At 41.1% G+C, this 17,912-nt stretch overlaps 2 protein-coding genes across 4 annotated transcripts in view; one reads left to right on the top strand and one right to left on the bottom strand.

Annotated features, from left to right (window-relative positions):
• The window catches only part of lrwd1 (leucine-rich repeats and WD repeat domain containing 1), a 38,119-nt gene extending 29,440 nt beyond the window's left edge, over window positions 1-8,679 (bottom strand). For both annotated transcript variants that reach the window (XM_080210793.1, XM_080210794.1), the window contains exons 1-5: window positions 8,219-8,679; window positions 6,901-7,135; window positions 5,053-5,172; window positions 3,493-3,645; window positions 1,450-1,563 (exon numbers count right to left, since the gene is read on the bottom strand). In XM_080210793.1, the coding sequence (XP_080066919.1) occupies window positions 1,450-1,563; window positions 3,493-3,645; window positions 5,053-5,172; window positions 6,901-7,135; window positions 8,219-8,298 (702 nt within the window). In that variant the 5' untranslated portion in view covers window positions 8,299-8,679. The remainder of the gene's footprint in view (window positions 1-1,449; window positions 1,564-3,492; window positions 3,646-5,052; window positions 5,173-6,900; window positions 7,136-8,218) is intronic.
• Window positions 8,680-9,025: 346 nt separating this feature from the next.
• On the top strand, window positions 9,026-17,269 carry alkbh4 (alkB homolog 4, lysine demthylase). Of its 2 annotated transcripts, none has more exons than XM_080210797.1 (3): window positions 9,026-9,239; window positions 13,978-14,175; window positions 15,600-17,269. In XM_080210797.1, the coding sequence occupies exons 1-3, from the start codon at window positions 9,135-9,137 to the stop codon at window positions 16,266-16,268; spliced, it is 972 nt and encodes a 323-aa protein (XP_080066923.1). In that variant the 5' UTR covers window positions 9,026-9,134; the 3' UTR covers window positions 16,269-17,269. The 2 variants fall into 2 exon arrangements, with proteins under 2 accessions (XP_080066923.1, XP_080066924.1); XM_080210798.1 differs by having other exon boundaries at window positions 9,033-9,198.
• The last annotated feature ends 643 nt before the right edge of the window (window positions 17,270-17,912 follow it).

The following is a 17,912-nucleotide window of genomic DNA, read 5'->3' as shown; positions in this document are numbered from 1 at the left end:
CAAAGATAACTAGCTTCTTGTTTCAGGATCCCTTGCGAAGTGATGGGAACAATTATGTTGTGGGAAGTGACAAAGACACAGTGACAAAGACACAAGAGAGGAACACTGTTTCTGGGAAACCCCTCGAGGGGATATTGCTTATAAGTTTTAAACCAAAACATGGTCCCTTTTCAAGATTACAACCAACTTTCTTCACATTTTAAGTTGATTTATTGTCGATATGCATCAACACCAAAATAGTTACAGCTGAGTCAACTTGATGACAGATGGGAAAGTTGTAAGGAGAATATAAATAGGCTGCAAAGGAACAGGGTGCAGATAAATAACCGGGTAAGAACTTGTCAGGAGTATAATATGCAGAAATGTGGAAACGTCCACTTTGCTCGTAAGAACAGACAAGCAAAAAAATGTTAAGAGACGAGAGGCTAACAAACGTTAAGATCCAGAAGCACTTTAGGTATCCTTGCACACAAATTACAAGTAACATGCTGCTAATATCAAGGAATCAGGACAGCAAATGGTATCTCAGTCTTTACTGCAAGTGTGTTGCAGTACAAGAGTAAACACAGCGGGGACTGTTCACCAGGTCCCTACTGGTCCATATCTATTGTAAACCCCACTGATAAGACATCACATCAGCAGTGGCAGGTGGGGAGGAATAGTAGGAAGGGGGAAAGCCTGAAGACAATACTTAAATGGTACATCATTGGCAGGGAAAATCAAGAGGGGAAATCCCGCAGGCATAAAAGCCATTTTGAGTTTTTTCTTGATTCTCCACCCCACCTGTCACAAACAGTGGAGGAAAATCCCAGTCACAGAAAACTCCTGTCAAGAGGCTTGCCAGAGCAGATGCTGAGGAAATGTTACTCCTGGCTGCAGAGCCTAGGGTTATTGATTCACGATATTTAAGGCTGAGATGACAAAACATTTAATCACTTAAAGATTGGGAATGCTTGGAATAATTCCACCTCAGAGAGCTGTGAATGTTCAGTATATTCAAGGCTGGGAGTATTAAAGGTTTAGGCAATAAGGAAATCAAGGGATATGGGGGCAGGGCAAGAAAGTGGTATTGATGTAGAAGTCATTAATGTATTGAATGGTGGAGCAGGCTCAAGAGGGCATATGGCCTACCCTGGCTCCACAACCTTATGTGTTTAAGATAATATCAAGTGTAGTCATCCATCAATCCTCCAGGGTGGCGGAGGAGTAAGCTTTCAAGAATGTTCTGCAACTGCAAGAAAAAGATCAAGACTTTGTTGTCAGTAAAGAAATGGACTGGTCTGCAAGCAGTCTGTATTTGCACTGTAGGAAGGCAAACATCATAACCTTACAGAATGCATCATTCTGAGATGTTATACTGTCTTAATGAATTTCCTCTGGTTTGGGATTATCTCAAAAATAAGGGAGATATTCTTAAAATTATACACCAAAAACATTTTAAATTCTTACATAAGTGTGATGTGCTTCACCTTCATCCTCATCTTCACCTCCTTCTGACTCAGAGGAAACCTGGTTCTCCTGCTGCAGAAGAGAAGTCACAAATTCTGTTGCTATTGCTTCCACCTAGGAAGCAAATCACACAAGTATTAACAGGTGGAAGAAAATGGGTGAAAGATACAGACCACCAGACTATAGAAACAAGAGTCGATCATTAAGCATCTCAACCTTGTTCTACCACTTATCACCTACTGGAACCATTGATTTGTGGCATAATTCCATTTACCTGCCCTAGCCCCACTGTCAGAGAAGTGGGTTTTTGTTAACCAATCTCAAATTTAAAAGTTACCGTTGGTCCAGCACCAATTGCAGAAGGTAGTTCCAAATTTCTACCACTCTGTGTGTTCAGAATGTTTCCTAATTTAACTCCTGAAAGGTTTGGTTTTACTTTTTAGACTATGCTCTCCAATCCTGGACTTCCCAACCAGAAAGCTATTTAAGATATTTATATTAACCCTTAGAAGACCACAGTCACAACTGATTTAATTCTAAATATCTGAAAAGGAGAAATGTGCAGAGTTGTGGAGAGAGGGCAGAGGAGTGACAGTACATGAATTGCTCCTTAGAAGAGCCAGCACAAACAGGATAGGCTGAATAGCCTTCTTCTGTGCTGCAACAGCTCTGATTCTGAAAAGATTGGATTGCAAATACAATTGCAATTGATTCAAAATAACAGCCATTAAATGATTTGGTATTTTTATACAATCTTATGTCATACGAGTCTGAGGAATGCGCCATTTGCCTTGTGTGTCTGCCACAAAAAGATTTGTTGCAGGGCTGTTCACTCAGCTCCAACTCACCCAATGTACCTTTCCCCGTGGAGAACAGTCGTCAATTGGTTAAGTGTGCACTTGCGATGTGTCAGCCACCTTGACATGCTAGGTATCCAAATATGAAGTTGGGTACCCAGCATACTCATCACCAACTGCTTCACCTGGGTCCAGATCTGGGTTAAGATGCCCCCTCCTTCTCAGAATGTTTAGCAGCAGTTACCCTACATGGCAGCATTCTCACCTCACAATTGCTCTCTTCTCATAAGACATAGGAGCAGAATTAGGCCACTCAGCCCATCGAATCTGTTCCGCCATTCAATCATGGCTGATATTTTTCTCATCCCCATTCTCTTGCCTTTTCCCCATAACCCCTTATTAATGAAGAACCTACTTATCTCTGTCTTAAAGTCACTCAATGACCTGGCCTCCACAGGCTTCTGCAGCAACGAGTTCCACAGATTTGTCACTCTGGGGCTGAAAGAATTCCTCCTCATCTCTATTTTAAAAGATCATCCCTTTAGTCTGAGGTTGTGCCTGTCCACTCTATCCAGGCCTCGCAGTATCTGGTAAGTTTCAATAAGATCCCCCCTCATCCTTTTAAACTCCAATGAGTACAGACCCAGGGTCCTCAACCATTACTCATACGACAAGCTCTTCATTCCAGGGATCATTCTTGTGAACCTCCTTCCCATTTTGTTTTTAATATTGGTCTTAATTCATTAGCAGAAGCAAATACTTGCTTAACATTTAATTCTAAAATGATACTTTCTATTGGCAAATTGTTGCTTATAAAACTCCAAATTATTAATAAGTTAAGCGTGTTGAGAAATGAAATGAAAATTGTTACTTTTGAAGCTTACGCAGCATCAAACAAGGATATTTATTCCAGGACAATGAATAAAGGAAACAAGGATCCAACTGGTCAGGATGGATACACAGTACTTGGCAATCCCAACATATGGATCCATGGAGTGATGGAATGTTGGTTAGTCTGGTTGGTCCATTGATTGTCCAACGTCAACCAGCTCACTACAGGAAGCATCGAGTAAAGAATAAAGGTAATTGTTTTCTATATTAACTTTTTAGCAGCATGCTTGCAGTGAGTAATTTAAAACAGATTATAATCCCCGTGGGATACTCAGGCTTTAATGCCATAATAATGAAATCAACTCCTTCACCTGCTTAGCACGAACAAAGTGTGTGGAAAGTAAAAACTACTTACCCTCCATTTTGTGTATTCACTCAGAGAATTTGGACCATATTTAATTTCAGCAATTGCAGATTTCACGAAATATTTTGCAACCGCTTTGATCTCAGCAGCTGTAGGGGTTTCTGTGAGCTGAGCTTTAAATCTTTTCTCCCAGAAATCAGTTACCTAGAGAAAACCAAAACAAAAGAAGAAACTGATGCTCTGATAAAATCTGTACTGGCGCATCCTTTCTTACAAAACTTCAGTTCAAAAAAATCAGTTAGCTCAATTGGCTGGACACCAGTTCGTGATGCAAAGGTTATTCATGAAGGTTCTGCCTCATCAACCTTGCCCCTTGCCTGAGGTGTGGTGACATTCAGAACGAATCACCACCAGTCAGCTCTTCCTCCTCAAAGGGGACAGCAGCTTATGGTCATCTGGGACTATGGCGACTTTACGCTTACACACGCCCCAGATAATTACATAAGTTGTTAAAAGTCCAATATATACTTGTGTCTGAAAACCAGAGAGTTTCACTCCAATGTTTTGGATGAGTTTAATCTTCCCACAATCTGTCAATTTGTTTGGCACTTGGGAGTTTCACACAGATAAGGGAAGGGGATCCTAAGTTCACCAGGGAAGTTAGCTGCAACCTGCCCTGTACTCAGTCTCCAAAGAAAACTACTGTTTCAAAATCTGGGGAATAGGATACCAAATCTTATGATTGTTTCAGACGTGTCTCTGGCTTCTAGCAAGCCAAATTCACAGAAACACAGCCGTTCTTGCACACATCACGACACCCTCAACCTCTGCCATTAACTTCAATGAACAGTATCTGTTCCTGTTTTCCTTTTTATTCCAATCTTCTTGGAAACTTGTCTTTTCATTCTCTATCTCCATAATTAATTGTTCTTTAGTTTCTGTTTTTTTTGGGAAGTCTGATCTTGGCAGCTTCTGATGTGGATATGCCGGCGTTGGACTGGGGTAAACACAGTAAAAAGGCTGACAACACCAGGTTTAAGTCCAACCGATTTATTTGATAGTAAACTCACAAGCTTTTGGGGTTAGTCCCTTCATCAGGTGTCTGAGGCCAGAACTCTCCATTCACCTGACGAAGGGACAAACCTGAAAGCTTGTGAGTTTACTATCAAATAAATTGGTTGGACTTAAACCTGGTGTTGTCAGACTTTTTACTTGGCAGCTTCTGACAGGGCTGACAGAGTTGTTCCCTCACTAGCTTCCTAGATCCATTTGCCTGGATCCATTTATCAATACTAAAACTCAAAAAGTCTTCTCCCAAAAGTAGCCCCTGGCTGCTAACCAACGTCTCATTCTTTCCTCAAGCTTATATTTACTTTTCCCATCGTGAAGTCTCTCTCAATACAGTACAAATACAGTTTGAACTAAAACCAATCCCTCCCAACTTGCAAATGTGTTTGTCTAACATGAAACTAGAGTTGTACATAAAAATACTAAATTAAACCTACTTAAATCTATATTTTCTCCTGATATTTAGCAACACAATTATAGATCACTTAAAACTGTCTGTTTCCTTACAGAAGCAAAACTGATAATCTATGACCGTGCACTCACTAGAGACATTAGCTTTTGGCTGTTGACAAATCTCAGGTGATTTGCTCTGGACGTTACATCTTTGCCATTGAGTGTCCGGAGATTGGGCAACAGGTATATTATCTTGTGGATGTCACAGATCTGGAAAGAAATAAGCAAGAGTTACATGCCATCCATGTAATAATATAAAAACATTTTAGACATTGTTACAGATTTGTAGAATTTGAGTGCTTTAATGATATTTTCCCCCTTGGTTTGCAGAATTATTTCAGGATTCAAGATCACTCATTTCCAATTCTATGGATAAATAACTGGAATCACAGGAGAAACAGGTCCTCAAAACACCAGTTACAATGGTGCAAAATGTATTGTATTTGATCAAAACAGAAATTACCAGTCATTTATTCATTTGCTAATTTATAATGGAATGTGGCCTTCAAAACACATTTAAACGTTCTGGCATCTCAGGATAAAAACAGATTCTGAATGATCACATCATCATGAGACAGTGGCTCTATCCACCACCCAATACTGTTTCAGTTCTTCAATGCCTTTTCTGTATCCTGCTTGGGTTTTCTGCTTTAGAATGAACTTAGCATTACTCATAACCTCCTTTTTCTATTTCATTTTAATCTCAATTTCTTTAGTTATTAGCTTTGAATGTCAATTTCTTTCTCTCTCACAGAATATAATACAAATGAACAAATAAAAACATACCACATAATATGGAGTCACAACATTAGCAAGACAATGAGAAAGCCAGCAGAAATGTACGAGACACGTAAATGGTAAAATAAGATGATCTGCTGGTTCTGCACGAAGTCATGCTCCAATCCAAAAACTAAGCCATATTGTTGACACTTCACAGTTCAAAAGATATAAATACTTCTTAAAAAATAATCAGGCTGATGGCAGTGTTGTGATCTATCCACAATATAACAGTGATTCATGATGCTACTGTAATAGACAGAGGTTCAACCCATCCTACTAAGTTCCCAGCCTCAGCTGAGTTGTTATGGTGAGGCATTAAACATATTTGAGATACTTTATCAGAGGAGTGGGAGGAAAATGTCAGAAAGAAAGTCACCATGAGTTACTGTCATGTCTAACTGCAGTGAATTAGAGAAACATTGTGACAGGCTTGGAGGCACAAGCATTAAAATGTTTTACGAAAACTTCTATTAAGTGAGAATCAATGTTTCATGGATGCTGACTTATTCAGAATGTTCTGCATTTTTAAGTATTCCAACACTTCGCTGAATTTTGCTGTTTCCACATATTATTTAACTAGTAAGTTGATCTATTAACTTTAGCCTGAAGATTTTGGTCTGAAAGTTTGCTAATTGTCACGTTTTGTAAAGGATAAGAGAGGTAAAATCTAGATTTCAAGTGTACAGTTACATACTGCAATTAGCAGCCAATTGTTAACACTGAACAATTACTCCACAACACAACATACAAAAAGATTGCAAACTTCAGACCACAGGAAGTTCTGACTTCAGATGCTCACCTATTGCCATGAGCACAAGTTAAAGATGTTGATAAAGCAGAAACACTGAACAGCAAGTGCCTTATATCTTGGCTGTGCCTTCAGGGATTACTTCACATCCTAAAGACAAACTCAAGAGCTAGCCAGATGTTGTTGAATTTGTTTGCTAATCTGAATAGTTAGGTAATGTTATATGCCACGAAGTGAGGGAGGAAGGCAAGAACACCTGTAGAGGAGTAGAAAACTATACATTTTCACAGGACTCTATCATATGGACGTGAAAACAGAATGTTATTCTAATTAAATCTAGACAGCTTTAATGATGGCAAAAGATGATCACAACAGTATTGTTCAATTCAACAATGTCTTCAATCACTTACTGTCAAGTATATGTTATCTTCACAAATCAGATCTTCGAGATTCTTAAACTGGTTCAGTGATGTAATCTGGTCCATATCATTATCAGCGCAGTTGAGAAGCTTCAGGTTGACAAGTCCTAGATTGTCTGGAATTTCTGTCAACAGATTTCCAGACAAATCCAGTTCTTCCAACTTCCGCAGCTGGGAAAATAATTTCGGATCCAAATCGCTTGTTTTCAAATGCAATTTGGAAAGACTGAATAAAAGCAGGAAAAGAATAGACTGATTAAGTCAGAAAGAAACATGAGCACCAATTCCAGTGTCACTGGAATTTTCTCAAGTTTTACACAGGCAGTTAGTACCTTGCCTGTCATTATGCTTAAAGATGCCCCGCTGTCCCTAGTACGAAAACGTTGCACATCTTGTTACTCACTAAAGAATTAAATACATGCAATAAGGCAATTTATTCCTCAAAGTAGACTGTTCTTCAAAGATTAGGTTTATGCTCATTTTTACATCATGTTCCTATTCGTTCATAGAACAATCTAGCATGCATAGTAGATAAACTTAAAAAATTGCTGGGACCTAAATGATTTACAAAACTACTGGTAATTTTTCTGATATTGAAAATCAACTATCACACACTCCACCATAATGTATCCTGAGAACTTTAACACACTGAAATAAGTTTAGCATAACCACCTTTAAGATGCTGCAAAAACAGAAAATGCTGGAAATTCTCAGCCTGACAGCATCTATGGGGAGAGAATAGAGCCAATGTTTTGAGTCTAGATGACCGCTCTGACAAAAGGGTTATTCAAACTCAAAACATTGGCTCTATTCTCTCCCCACAGATGCTATCAGACCTGCTGAGATTTTTCAGCATTTTCTTTTTTTGTTTCAGATTCCAGCAGTATTTTGATTTTATTTTTAAGATGCTGTTCAGGTCTTTATGAGAACATAAGGAATAGGAGCACGAGTTACCAGTGAACCCTTTCTACCTACTCTGCCAATCAGTGAGATCATGGCTGATCTAGGTCAACATCATTTTCCTACACTATCTCGGTGTTCCTTGATGTTTTTAAAACGTATTAATGTATCGATCTCAGTGCTCAATGACTGAATCTCCACATCCCGTTGGAACAGGAATTCCAAAGATTTTCAACTCGCCAAGTGAAGAAATGTCTCCTCATCTCAGTCCTAAATTGCCTGCCCCTTATTCTGAGTGTCCCCCCTGGTTACTTACTGGTGCATGTACGTAATGCAAACCACTTCCAGAATTGATGGCAGATTTTACATGCCCCATGTTTTGTTTGAAAATTGTGTCAATTGTTCTTACTTGATTTTCTTAATCTGCTCCAATTTGGAGTGTTTTGGGATTCCTTTTTCAAGCAGCAGTTCTTTTGTGATCTTGGCCATTCTTGAATTGGTTTTTATCCTTTGAAAACAATCAGCCACGTTGCAACTCTGATTCAGTTCCTTCACTCATCGAAAGTCTGTGCAACAGGATGCAAATGGACCAAAGTGCTGATGGCAGGCAGAGGGTCAGCGTACTGAGCAGAGGCTCCTCGCCTGAGGCAGGGTTGCTGCTGGTGCTGCAGCAGGGCCCAGCCCGACACGCTTCAATCCTTAAACAGCCCACGCTGGCCCCAGTCTGATGTAAATCCGGAGATCTGACACTGTCAGCGCGCTAGGCCCTGCCTGGATGAGTTACCCACACTATATTACTACTCTCGGCCGGTGACTGAAACCACTCTCACTAACTTCCTGCTGAATTCAATGAAAAGTTTCCCGCTAAGCACTCACATCTGCGCACTCTCCACCGTGCCGGAGTTTAGCGTCCGCGCCTGCGCTTATCGACATTCGCCGGCATTCGCGCCTGCGCACTCTTTGCTCCGAGGCATGTTCGCACTTGCGCCTGCGCATTCTGCTCTGTGACGGCCGCTAGCATTCACGCCTGCGCACCCTTTGTCTTGAGGGGCTATTGGCATTCGCGCGTGCGCACTCTTCGCTTTGTGAGGCAGGTTGGCGCACTCGCCTTCGCACTCTGCTCTGTGATGGCCGCCGGCATTCGCGCCTGCGCAGTCTGAAGACGGTTGGCACTCGCGCCAGCGCATTCTCTGCTCTGTGATGGCCCCGGCACCCGCGCCTGCGCGCTCTTCCCTCGCTGGCGGCTCCGGGGCCCGGTGCGGACCTGGTGTCATGGTGGCCTCGCTCAAGCAGGGTTGGTGTCTTTGCGTCTGAGGAGAAGGACCATGGCAGCGGAAGGCACCGGGCAGCCAACGTGCGGCTGTAAAGGGATCCGCTCGTGTTTGCAATGTGAGCGGAACGGGCTTGAACAGCTCGCCCGGTTCCAGCGGGTAAGAGAATAAACCGAATACCGGATTCAGTGGCAGTGAAAACCGATGTGGAGATGCCGGCATTGGACTGGGGTAAACACAGTAAGAGGTCTCTCAACACCAGGTTAAAGTCCAACTGGTTTATTTGGTAGTAAACGCCATTAGCTGCTCCTTCATCAGTGGGGAATTCTGATCACAAACAGCACATGTAAAGGCACGCTTAGTTTACAGAATACTGATTAGAATGCGAGTCCTTAGTTAATCAAGTCTTAAAGGTGCAAACAGTGTGAGTGGAGATAGCATGAAGCATGAGTTAAGGAGATGTCTATTGTCTCCAGACAGGACAGTAAGTGAGATTTTGCAAGCCCAAGCAAGTCATGAGGGTTACAGGTAGTGTGACGTGAACTCAACATCCCGGTTGTGTGCAGAACTTGGCTATCAGTCGCTGCTCAGTGACTCTGCGCTGTTGTGTGTCGTGAAGGCTGCCTTGTAAAATTGTAAAATTGCATCTGGATGTCTCAGTACTCTACACCAGCTTCCCCCACGATGATGGCATTGCTGCAACTGCCTCAGTGCTCAACACCGACAACTGCCAGTTTCCAGATGCAATTTTACAACTCATCCGCTTCATCCTGGACCACAATGTCTTCACCTTCAACAACCAGTTCTTCATCTGACACACGGAACAGCCATGGGGACCAAATTCAATACGGCAACATCTTCGTGCACAGGCTCAAACAAGACTTCTTCACCGCACAGGACCTTCAACTGATGCTATACCCTGGATACATAGATGATATTTTCTTTCTTTGGACTCATGGTGAACAATCACTGAAACAACTATATGATGACATCAACAAGTTCCATCCCACCATCAGACTCACCATGGACAACTCTCCAGAATCAGTTGCATTCTTGGACACACGCGTCTCCATTAAGGGCGGTCACCTCAGCATCTCACAGTACCGCAAGCCCACGGATAACCTCACAATGCTCCACTTCTCCAGCTTTCACCCTAAACACATTAAAGAAGCTATCCCCTGCGGACAAGCCCTCCGTATACACAGGATCTACTCAGATGAGGAGGATCGCAACAGACACCTCCAGACGCTGGAAGATGCCTTCATAAGAACAGGATATGGCACTCGACTCATCAATCAACAGTTCCAATGCGCCACAGCGAAAAACTGCATCAACCTCCTCGGAAGACAAACACGAGATATGGTGGGCAGAGTACCGTTCGTCGTCCAGTACTTCCCCGGAGCAGAGAAGCTACGACATCTTCTCCGGAGTCTTCAACGTGTCCGTTGAAGATGAACATCTTGCCAAGGCCGTACCCACACCCCCACATCTTGCCTTCAAACAACCACACAACCTGAAACAGACCATTGTCCGCAGCAAACTATCCAGCCTTCAGGAGAACAGTGACCATGACACCACACAACCCTGCCACAGCAACCTCTGCAAGACATGCCAGATCATTGCCATGATGCCAGCATCTCACCATCCACCAGGTACATGCTCTTGCAACTCAGCCAACATTGTCCACCTGATATGCTGCATGTTACGTTGGGGAGATCACGCAGACGCTACGACAACAGACAATCACCAGGCAAGACTGTTCTCTTCCTGTTGGTGAACACTTAAGCGGTCACAGGCACTCGGCCTCTGATCTTCAGGTTAACGTTCTCCAAGGCGGCCTTCGCGGCACACGACAGCGCAGATACACTGAGCAGAGACTATAGCCAAGTTCTGCACACGTGAGGGCGGTCTCAACCTGGATCTTGGATTCATGTCACACTATGTGTAACCCCCGTGACTTGCCTGGGCTTACAACATCTCACTTACTGTCCTGTCTGGAGACAATACAAATCTCTTTAACCTATGCTTAATGCTATCTCCACTCAGATTGTCTGCACCTTTAAGACTTGACTAGCTGTAAAGACTTGCATTCTAATCAGTATTCTGTAAACTGAGCGTGTGCCTTTATATGCTGCTTGTGATCAGAACTTCCCACTCATCTGACGAAGGAGCAGTGCTCCAAAAGCTAGTGATGTTTGCTATCAAATAAACCTGTTGGAATTTAACCTGGTGTTGTGAGACTTCTTACAGTGAAAACTGATCCATAGATTGGACAGAACAGCAGCAAATATCAACCCGCAGATGCTGCCTGAACCCGCTGAGTATCTCCACCATTGTTTTTATTTTAGATTCCTAGTAGTATCTTACTTTTGTGTTAATATAATTATATGATAATTGTAATTTAACCTCTTCAATGTTTAAACCTCAAACCGAGTTATCCAATGATGGAAATACATAGCATTCAGTCAGCAGCTGAAAAGTGATGAGGGCATGATGGACCCTTTTACTTACACTGGTACAGGATGTTACACCCAGTTATATTCGATCCTGACTCTTACTTTCTGTCTCTGCCACTGTACCAAATCCTACTGTACTTAGAAAGTCATGAGTCCAAGTTGCCTTAACGACCTTCCATGCAGAAAAAGCTTCCAAGGTGTGGTAGGTATCGAGTAGGAGAGAAGTTATGATTAAACAGTAATAGTATGATTTAGAGATTTTTCTGATGGTACGGGAGGATGTGCTGGGACAGAAAATGTAGAATCCTGACAGTGCAGAAGGAGGTCATTCAGCTTATTGAGTATGCACCAACTCACCGACAGAGCATCCCACCCAGGCCCTATCTCTATAACCTCATGTATTTACCCCCGTGATCCCCTAACCTACACATCTTTTGGGCACTAATGTGTAAATTAGCATGGCCAATCTACCTAACCTGCACATCTTTGGACTGCTGCTGTGAGGTAGCAGTTCTAACCACTGTGCCATCCAAGAAGAGGACAAGATTGAATGGGGCCATGGAGGGATTTGACAATGACTACAAGGATCTTGAGACTGATTACTGGAGAAATAGAGGAAATAATGGAGGCTGGTTTAGATATGTGTGCAGAATTGGATATGGATTGATGTTAGTGGCAAACTGGTGATTGGCAAAAGAAGCAACAGTGACACAAGGAATTTTTTATGCAGCATGTAGTTACAATCTGGAATGCACTACCTGATGGAGCTGTGGAATCAAATCATAGAATGGTTACAGCACAGAGGGAAGACAATTTGCCCTATCAAATGTACGCTGGCTCTCTGCAAGAACAATTTGATCAATCTATTCTTAGTCCTCGTATTTTTCCCACTTCAAATGCTTATCCAATTCCCTGCTAAAAGCCACGATTGAATCTCCCTTTACTAGGCAGTTCATTCCGGATTACAACTCATTGCATAATGAAACACCTTTGCTTCTTTTGCCAATCACCATAAATCTTGACCTTTCCATCAATGGGAAGTTCTACTTTGCCCAGACCCCTTATAATTTTGAACAGAAGCGGACACAAGTAGTCTTGGCAATATACTAAATCTGATGTTTAAAATGTAATTCAGGTGTCCAAGTTTTCGTTTCATGTGAGCAAGCAGATGATGTCTGAGGTGGAAATTTCTGTTGGGAACCAATTGGAATGGCTTCAGTCTTGCAATGATGGACTGTGATGAATGTGTAAATTAGCATGGCCAATCTACCTAACCGTCACATCTTTGGACTGCTGCTGTGAGGTAGCAGTTCTAACCACTGTGCCATCCTAGAAGAGGACAAGATTGAATGGGGCCATGGAGAGATTTGACAATGACTACAAGGATCTTGCGACTGATTACTGGAGAAATAGAGGAAATAATGGAGGCTGGTTTAGATGATGTCTGAGGTGGAAATTTCTGTTGGGAACCAATTGGAATGGCTTCAGTCTTGCAATGATGAACTGATGAAAATTCTAGCTCATGTGGAGACTGTGACCTCATACCACCTGAGTTCAAAGCGTTTATTCTGATGTAATAAGTGTTCACTTCACTTTAAAACATATTGTAGATTGTTGGTCTGCGTGCACTTCTCAGGGTACTCTGGTTTCCTCCCACAGCCCAAAGATGTGCAGGTTGGGTTGAGCTGCCCCTTAGTGTCCCAGGTTAGGGGAATTAGTGGGGTAAATATGTGGAGTTACAGGGGGTCTGGGTGGGATTTTCTGTTGGCGAGTTAGTGCAGACTTAAATGGTCTGCGTCTGCACAGTAGGGATTCAATGAAGTGGTAATTGTTGTAGGCTGTTAGTTATCATTCAGTAGGTCTTAATGAAGTTATCATAGTCTTAAGTAGTTTAACTGCATGTATTTATTAACTGTAGGAGTTATGTACAAAGGGTTCAAGCTGGGAGCTGTCTCCTTGTTTGCTTGTACACACTTCTCTGTCCAAAACTAGACTGAGTCCTAGGTGCAGCTCATATGTTCTCTGATTTCATTGTGTGGGCAGTACTGTACTCAGACCATTAAGCCATGGTAATGCTATCAGTTCTATTAAGCAATGAGAAGTGGCTCTCCTTCAACTGATTTAGATATTCCAGAGAATATTATTAGTTTATTTTAGTAGCTCCCTTCTTGGTATTTTCCCAACAAATCACCCCACCCCAGGCAATTGACTCTGGCTATCCCTTCTCGGAATCAAAGCAGCTGATACAGTATTTGGAACATTTAGTGTTACATCTTGCCCCTCAGTGTCTCAATTTTCTGAATTTTTGTAACTTTTATACTGACAAGTCACAGTCTGATTATCGCTGATGTTTTCTTGCATCTATATGAATTAACTCCCTTGGACTGATCAGTGTTCCTGAAGGAAGTGAAACAACATTGTCACAAATGCTCTTTCCGCAGAGAAAGTATCACTTCATTTATCATCCCGCATCGGGCTTGGCAGTCGCGAATGACTCCTCTAGTTTAAGTGGCTGGACTTTCCCGTTTCCTGGAGTATTTTTATCAGACAATTTTGTGAACGAAGAGGAGGAAATGGAGCTGGTGAACCTAATGGATAGCAATGAGTGGAAGCCCTCGCAGTCTGGACGCAAGAAACAGGTTAGGGGTCCCTGTTGCGGAGAAAACCATGTTATGTATGGGTTTCTGTTATTTTGAGTGACTAGAGGTAGTTCTTACAGATACATGTTTGGCTACGTGCTGATGCTTTCCAAGTATTATTTAATACAAATCTAGTTTAGGATTCAAAAGCAACCTGTCACTATTATTTTAAAAAAATACACTCATTCTTCAACTGATCATTCCAGGTTTCCTAACCTTGAAGTTTGCTTTTCCATCTTCTGTCGTCCTCAATGTAGTAGTATCCTCAATCTCTTGGGACATGATGTTGAACACCATGTTAGCTATTTGGAAACATTCCATTGAGCTTTCACTTTCCTTTTTGTTTAAACAGTTCATTGCATAGAAAGAGTTACTGAGACTGGCAACTATAATCAAGCATCAACATGATGTACAATCATTAATCAAATTTCCTTTCTTTTGAACACAGTTTAAACGTGTTAATATCACATTGGAATTTGCAGTTAGTTGAGCAAGTTCATATGTTTGTCATAGCCTAGTGGCACCAAGAAGTGAAAGGAAAGATTTTGTATTTATTCAGCAACTTTTACATCCATCAGTACTTTATGAAGTACAGTCACTACTGCAACACAGGGAAACAAGGGAATCAATGTATGTACAGTAAGATTACACAAAGGATCACAGTAACTTCATTACAGTGTGAATATAAGCCTACTTGTGACTAATAAATAAACTTTTAATAATCAATGAATAGATGATCTCCTTTGTAGTCATATTGGTAGAAGGCTAAATGTTAACTCACTGCGAGAACTCTCCTGCTATGTTTGAACAGTTCCATTGGTTCTTTTACATTTTTCTGAGAGCGCAAATGGGGATTTCTGTTTAATGTTTCATCCAAAAGGTGGCATTTCCAAAACTGCAGCAATCTCTCCATAGAAGTTACTTAATTCAAAACATTTTGTGCACGCAACTTTGGGTGGGGAAGGAGTAACAGCATTTTCTTCTCAAAGCATCAGTTAAAGCTGCCTTGTTTTTTTGGTGTCAGACTTTTTATTATTATTTTTTTGGTCCTGTGATATTACACCTGCAAGAAATTGGCTTTCTAATAATGCATGTTTGAACTTGAGCAAAACTGGACAGTTAATTATTCCAAGCTGCATTCTCCATGAATGGCAACATCTTTATGAATCAGAGTCCACCTCTTAACCAATCAGCACTCTCCTCATGTGGTGTAACTTGTTGTTCCCCTGTTACTGTTTGGTAATTTCTTGCAATCTATCCTGTTGAATGAAAGACAAAATGCTTCGACAGCCTATTCTCTACAGCAATGTTGTAGTTATATTTTTTGCAGTATTATATTTTATATTTTATAATTTATATTTTAGTTATATTATGGTTATATTTGATCCAGTATTAAGCATTTGGTTTTTTTTGTCAACATACAGGATTATGGCCCAAGAGTGAATTTTAAGAAGCACAAGTTGAAAATGGGAAACTTCAGTGGCCTGCCATGCTTCAGCCACCACCTCGTAAACCGAATGATGCAACATCCTGTGTTGAAAGACTTCCTTCCTGTGGAGCAATGTAACCTGGATTATAGACCAGAACGAGGCTCTTCCATTGACCCACATTTTGATGACTGGTGGCTGTGGGGGGAGCGTCTGGTCAGCATCAATCTGCTGTCTGAAACCATATTATCAATGTCTTGTGACTCAGAGGATTTCATCCAGCTACAGCATCATGAAATGGTGTGCAAAGCACCAGATCCAGTAACTGGTAATTCGGAGAGCAATTTAAATTCCCATGGAGATGATATCCCAGTTCATTGCACAGCCAAGTGTAATATGAAAAGGACGAGTGATACAGATCAAAGGCCAGTCCCTTACAAAGACGTAGAGGTAGCTATCCTTTTGCCAAGAAGATCTTTGATTGTTTTATATGGGGATGCACGATATAAATGGAAACATGGCATATATAGGGAAGATATCAAGTCAAGGCGGATATGCAGTACTTTTAGAGAGCTGTCAGAAGAGTTCAGCCATGGGGGGAATCAAGAGACACTGGGGAAAGAGCTCCTGGATATATCACTGAGCTTTCAGGGTATTCCTGTGTAAAATTACTACAAGCATCAAGCACAGGTGATTGATTCCATTACAAACTCAGCTTTGGGAGTGCCACAAAAAATACGCTATTTAAGTTATTTAACCCATACCCCGATGCATCGACCTTGTTAAAAAAGGATGCAATGGGTGTGTATGTGTGTGTGCGCCTCCAGGCCTTTGCAACTTTATAAATGTTAGCTTAGAGATATACAAGAAAAGTGACATTCTTCGTCTCCTGACTTTTTCTGCCGCACCGTTGATGAAACAGCTGCTCTCCAGTCCAGCCCTCATAAGCAGAAGCTTTTCTTTTAGGGTGTAATTATGGAATCAGAATCATATCGTGGCACAATTGTCTGCTAATGTGCTGTGCATGTGAGCCATAAAGCTTTTATTGGTGAGGGTAGTGATTAAAAGTAAGCTCAGAGAATCTAGAATCGGTTTATCCAAATGTACTGAAAACAGGTGGTGTTTTGGGTATTGATCTGTTATAGGAGGACCAATAATTAACTGAGCACAAGTTCAAATTGTTCCAACCCATCAAACTACCTCTTTAGAAACCACTGATTCTGGTTTTATCTTAGCAAGGAAGAGTGATGGTTTAGCTGTTATACTTTCAAATATTTAGATTTGGATTTAAGTAAGTATTAATATATTGTAAATTAACTGTGTGCTCAAATATAACTTTGGATATTATGTCAGGATGATTAAAGTTAGCATTTTGAAAATTCTGTTACCAAATGAGCATAAGTTTAAACTAATTTTGATTTTTAAACTGGTTTGCGCCTACTTCAGTATTGTAAAATGGCTATTTGAGAATGGGACAATGAAAGTGATAGTTTATCAAATTTGTCTAGTTTTAATATTGGAATTCTATGAAATTATATGTATTTTATTTTTCAGGCTATTATCACATTCTTGAACGAATTCTATGTTGAAATAAGTCAGCACTTTTTATAAATAAATTAGCAGGTTTGGTTATTTATGGAGATAAAGAAATTGATGAGTTAAATATACATATTGTAACTGTTTTCATTTTTGGTGTTTTAGGACAGGTATGGGACTAAAATTACTGCAAAATAAATAACAATGGAAATAGTTTTAACTAAGTTTCAGTCTGGACGACATCTTAGAATCCCTACAGTGCAGAAGGTGGCCATTTGGCCCATCGATTCTGCATCGACTTTCCGACAGAATATCTTATCCATGCTCTCTACCCAGCGCTATCCTCGTAACCTCACACGTTAACCATGGCTAATTCACCTAACCTACACATCTTGGGACTGTGGGACAAAACCCACGCAGGCACAGGGAGAATGTACAAACTCCATTCAGACGGTCACCTGAGGCCAGAATTGAACCCAGGTCCCTAGCGCTGTGAGGCAGCAGTGCTAAATACTCACAGCACCGTGCTGCCCATAATGCCATTTAGAATAGAGTGGCTAAATAGAGGAGAGAGATGAACACAAGTTGTTTCATGGGCAAAGTCAATATTTTAAAATTCAACGTTCTTCCCCATTTAATATATATATTTCTAATTAGATTGAAAATTCTATAGTAATGAATTGGAATGTGATTGAAAAGGGTCTATCCCAGCAGAAGAAACAAAAACACAACTCTACCCTCCAGAACTGTCTCGTGATGTGTACCAAATGGCAT

Source organism: Carcharhinus amblyrhynchos, chromosome 23 (assembly GCF_965287045.1).
Source record: "Carcharhinus amblyrhynchos chromosome 23, sCarAmb.v2.hapA, whole genome shotgun sequence".
Classification (NCBI taxonomy): Eukaryota; Metazoa; Chordata; class Chondrichthyes; order Carcharhiniformes; family Carcharhinidae; genus Carcharhinus; species Carcharhinus amblyrhynchos.
Note: the sequence above shows the minus strand (reverse complement) of the source record. Positions and strands in the feature narration are given on the sequence as shown.

Bases quoted from the DNA above. Each gene is read 5' to 3' on its own strand.
- alkbh4 (XM_080210797.1), top strand. From the start codon at position 9,135: ATGGCAGCGGAAGGCACCGGGCAGCCAACGTGCGGCTGTAAAGGGATC. The intron at 9,240-13,977 runs GTAAGAGAATAA...CTCTTTCCGCAG, and splicing joins AGCTCGCCCGGTTCCAGCGG to AGAAAGTATCACTTCATTTA. The intron at 14,176-15,599 runs GTTAGGGGTCCC...GTCAACATACAG, and splicing joins AGTCTGGACGCAAGAAACAG to GATTATGGCCCAAGAGTGAA.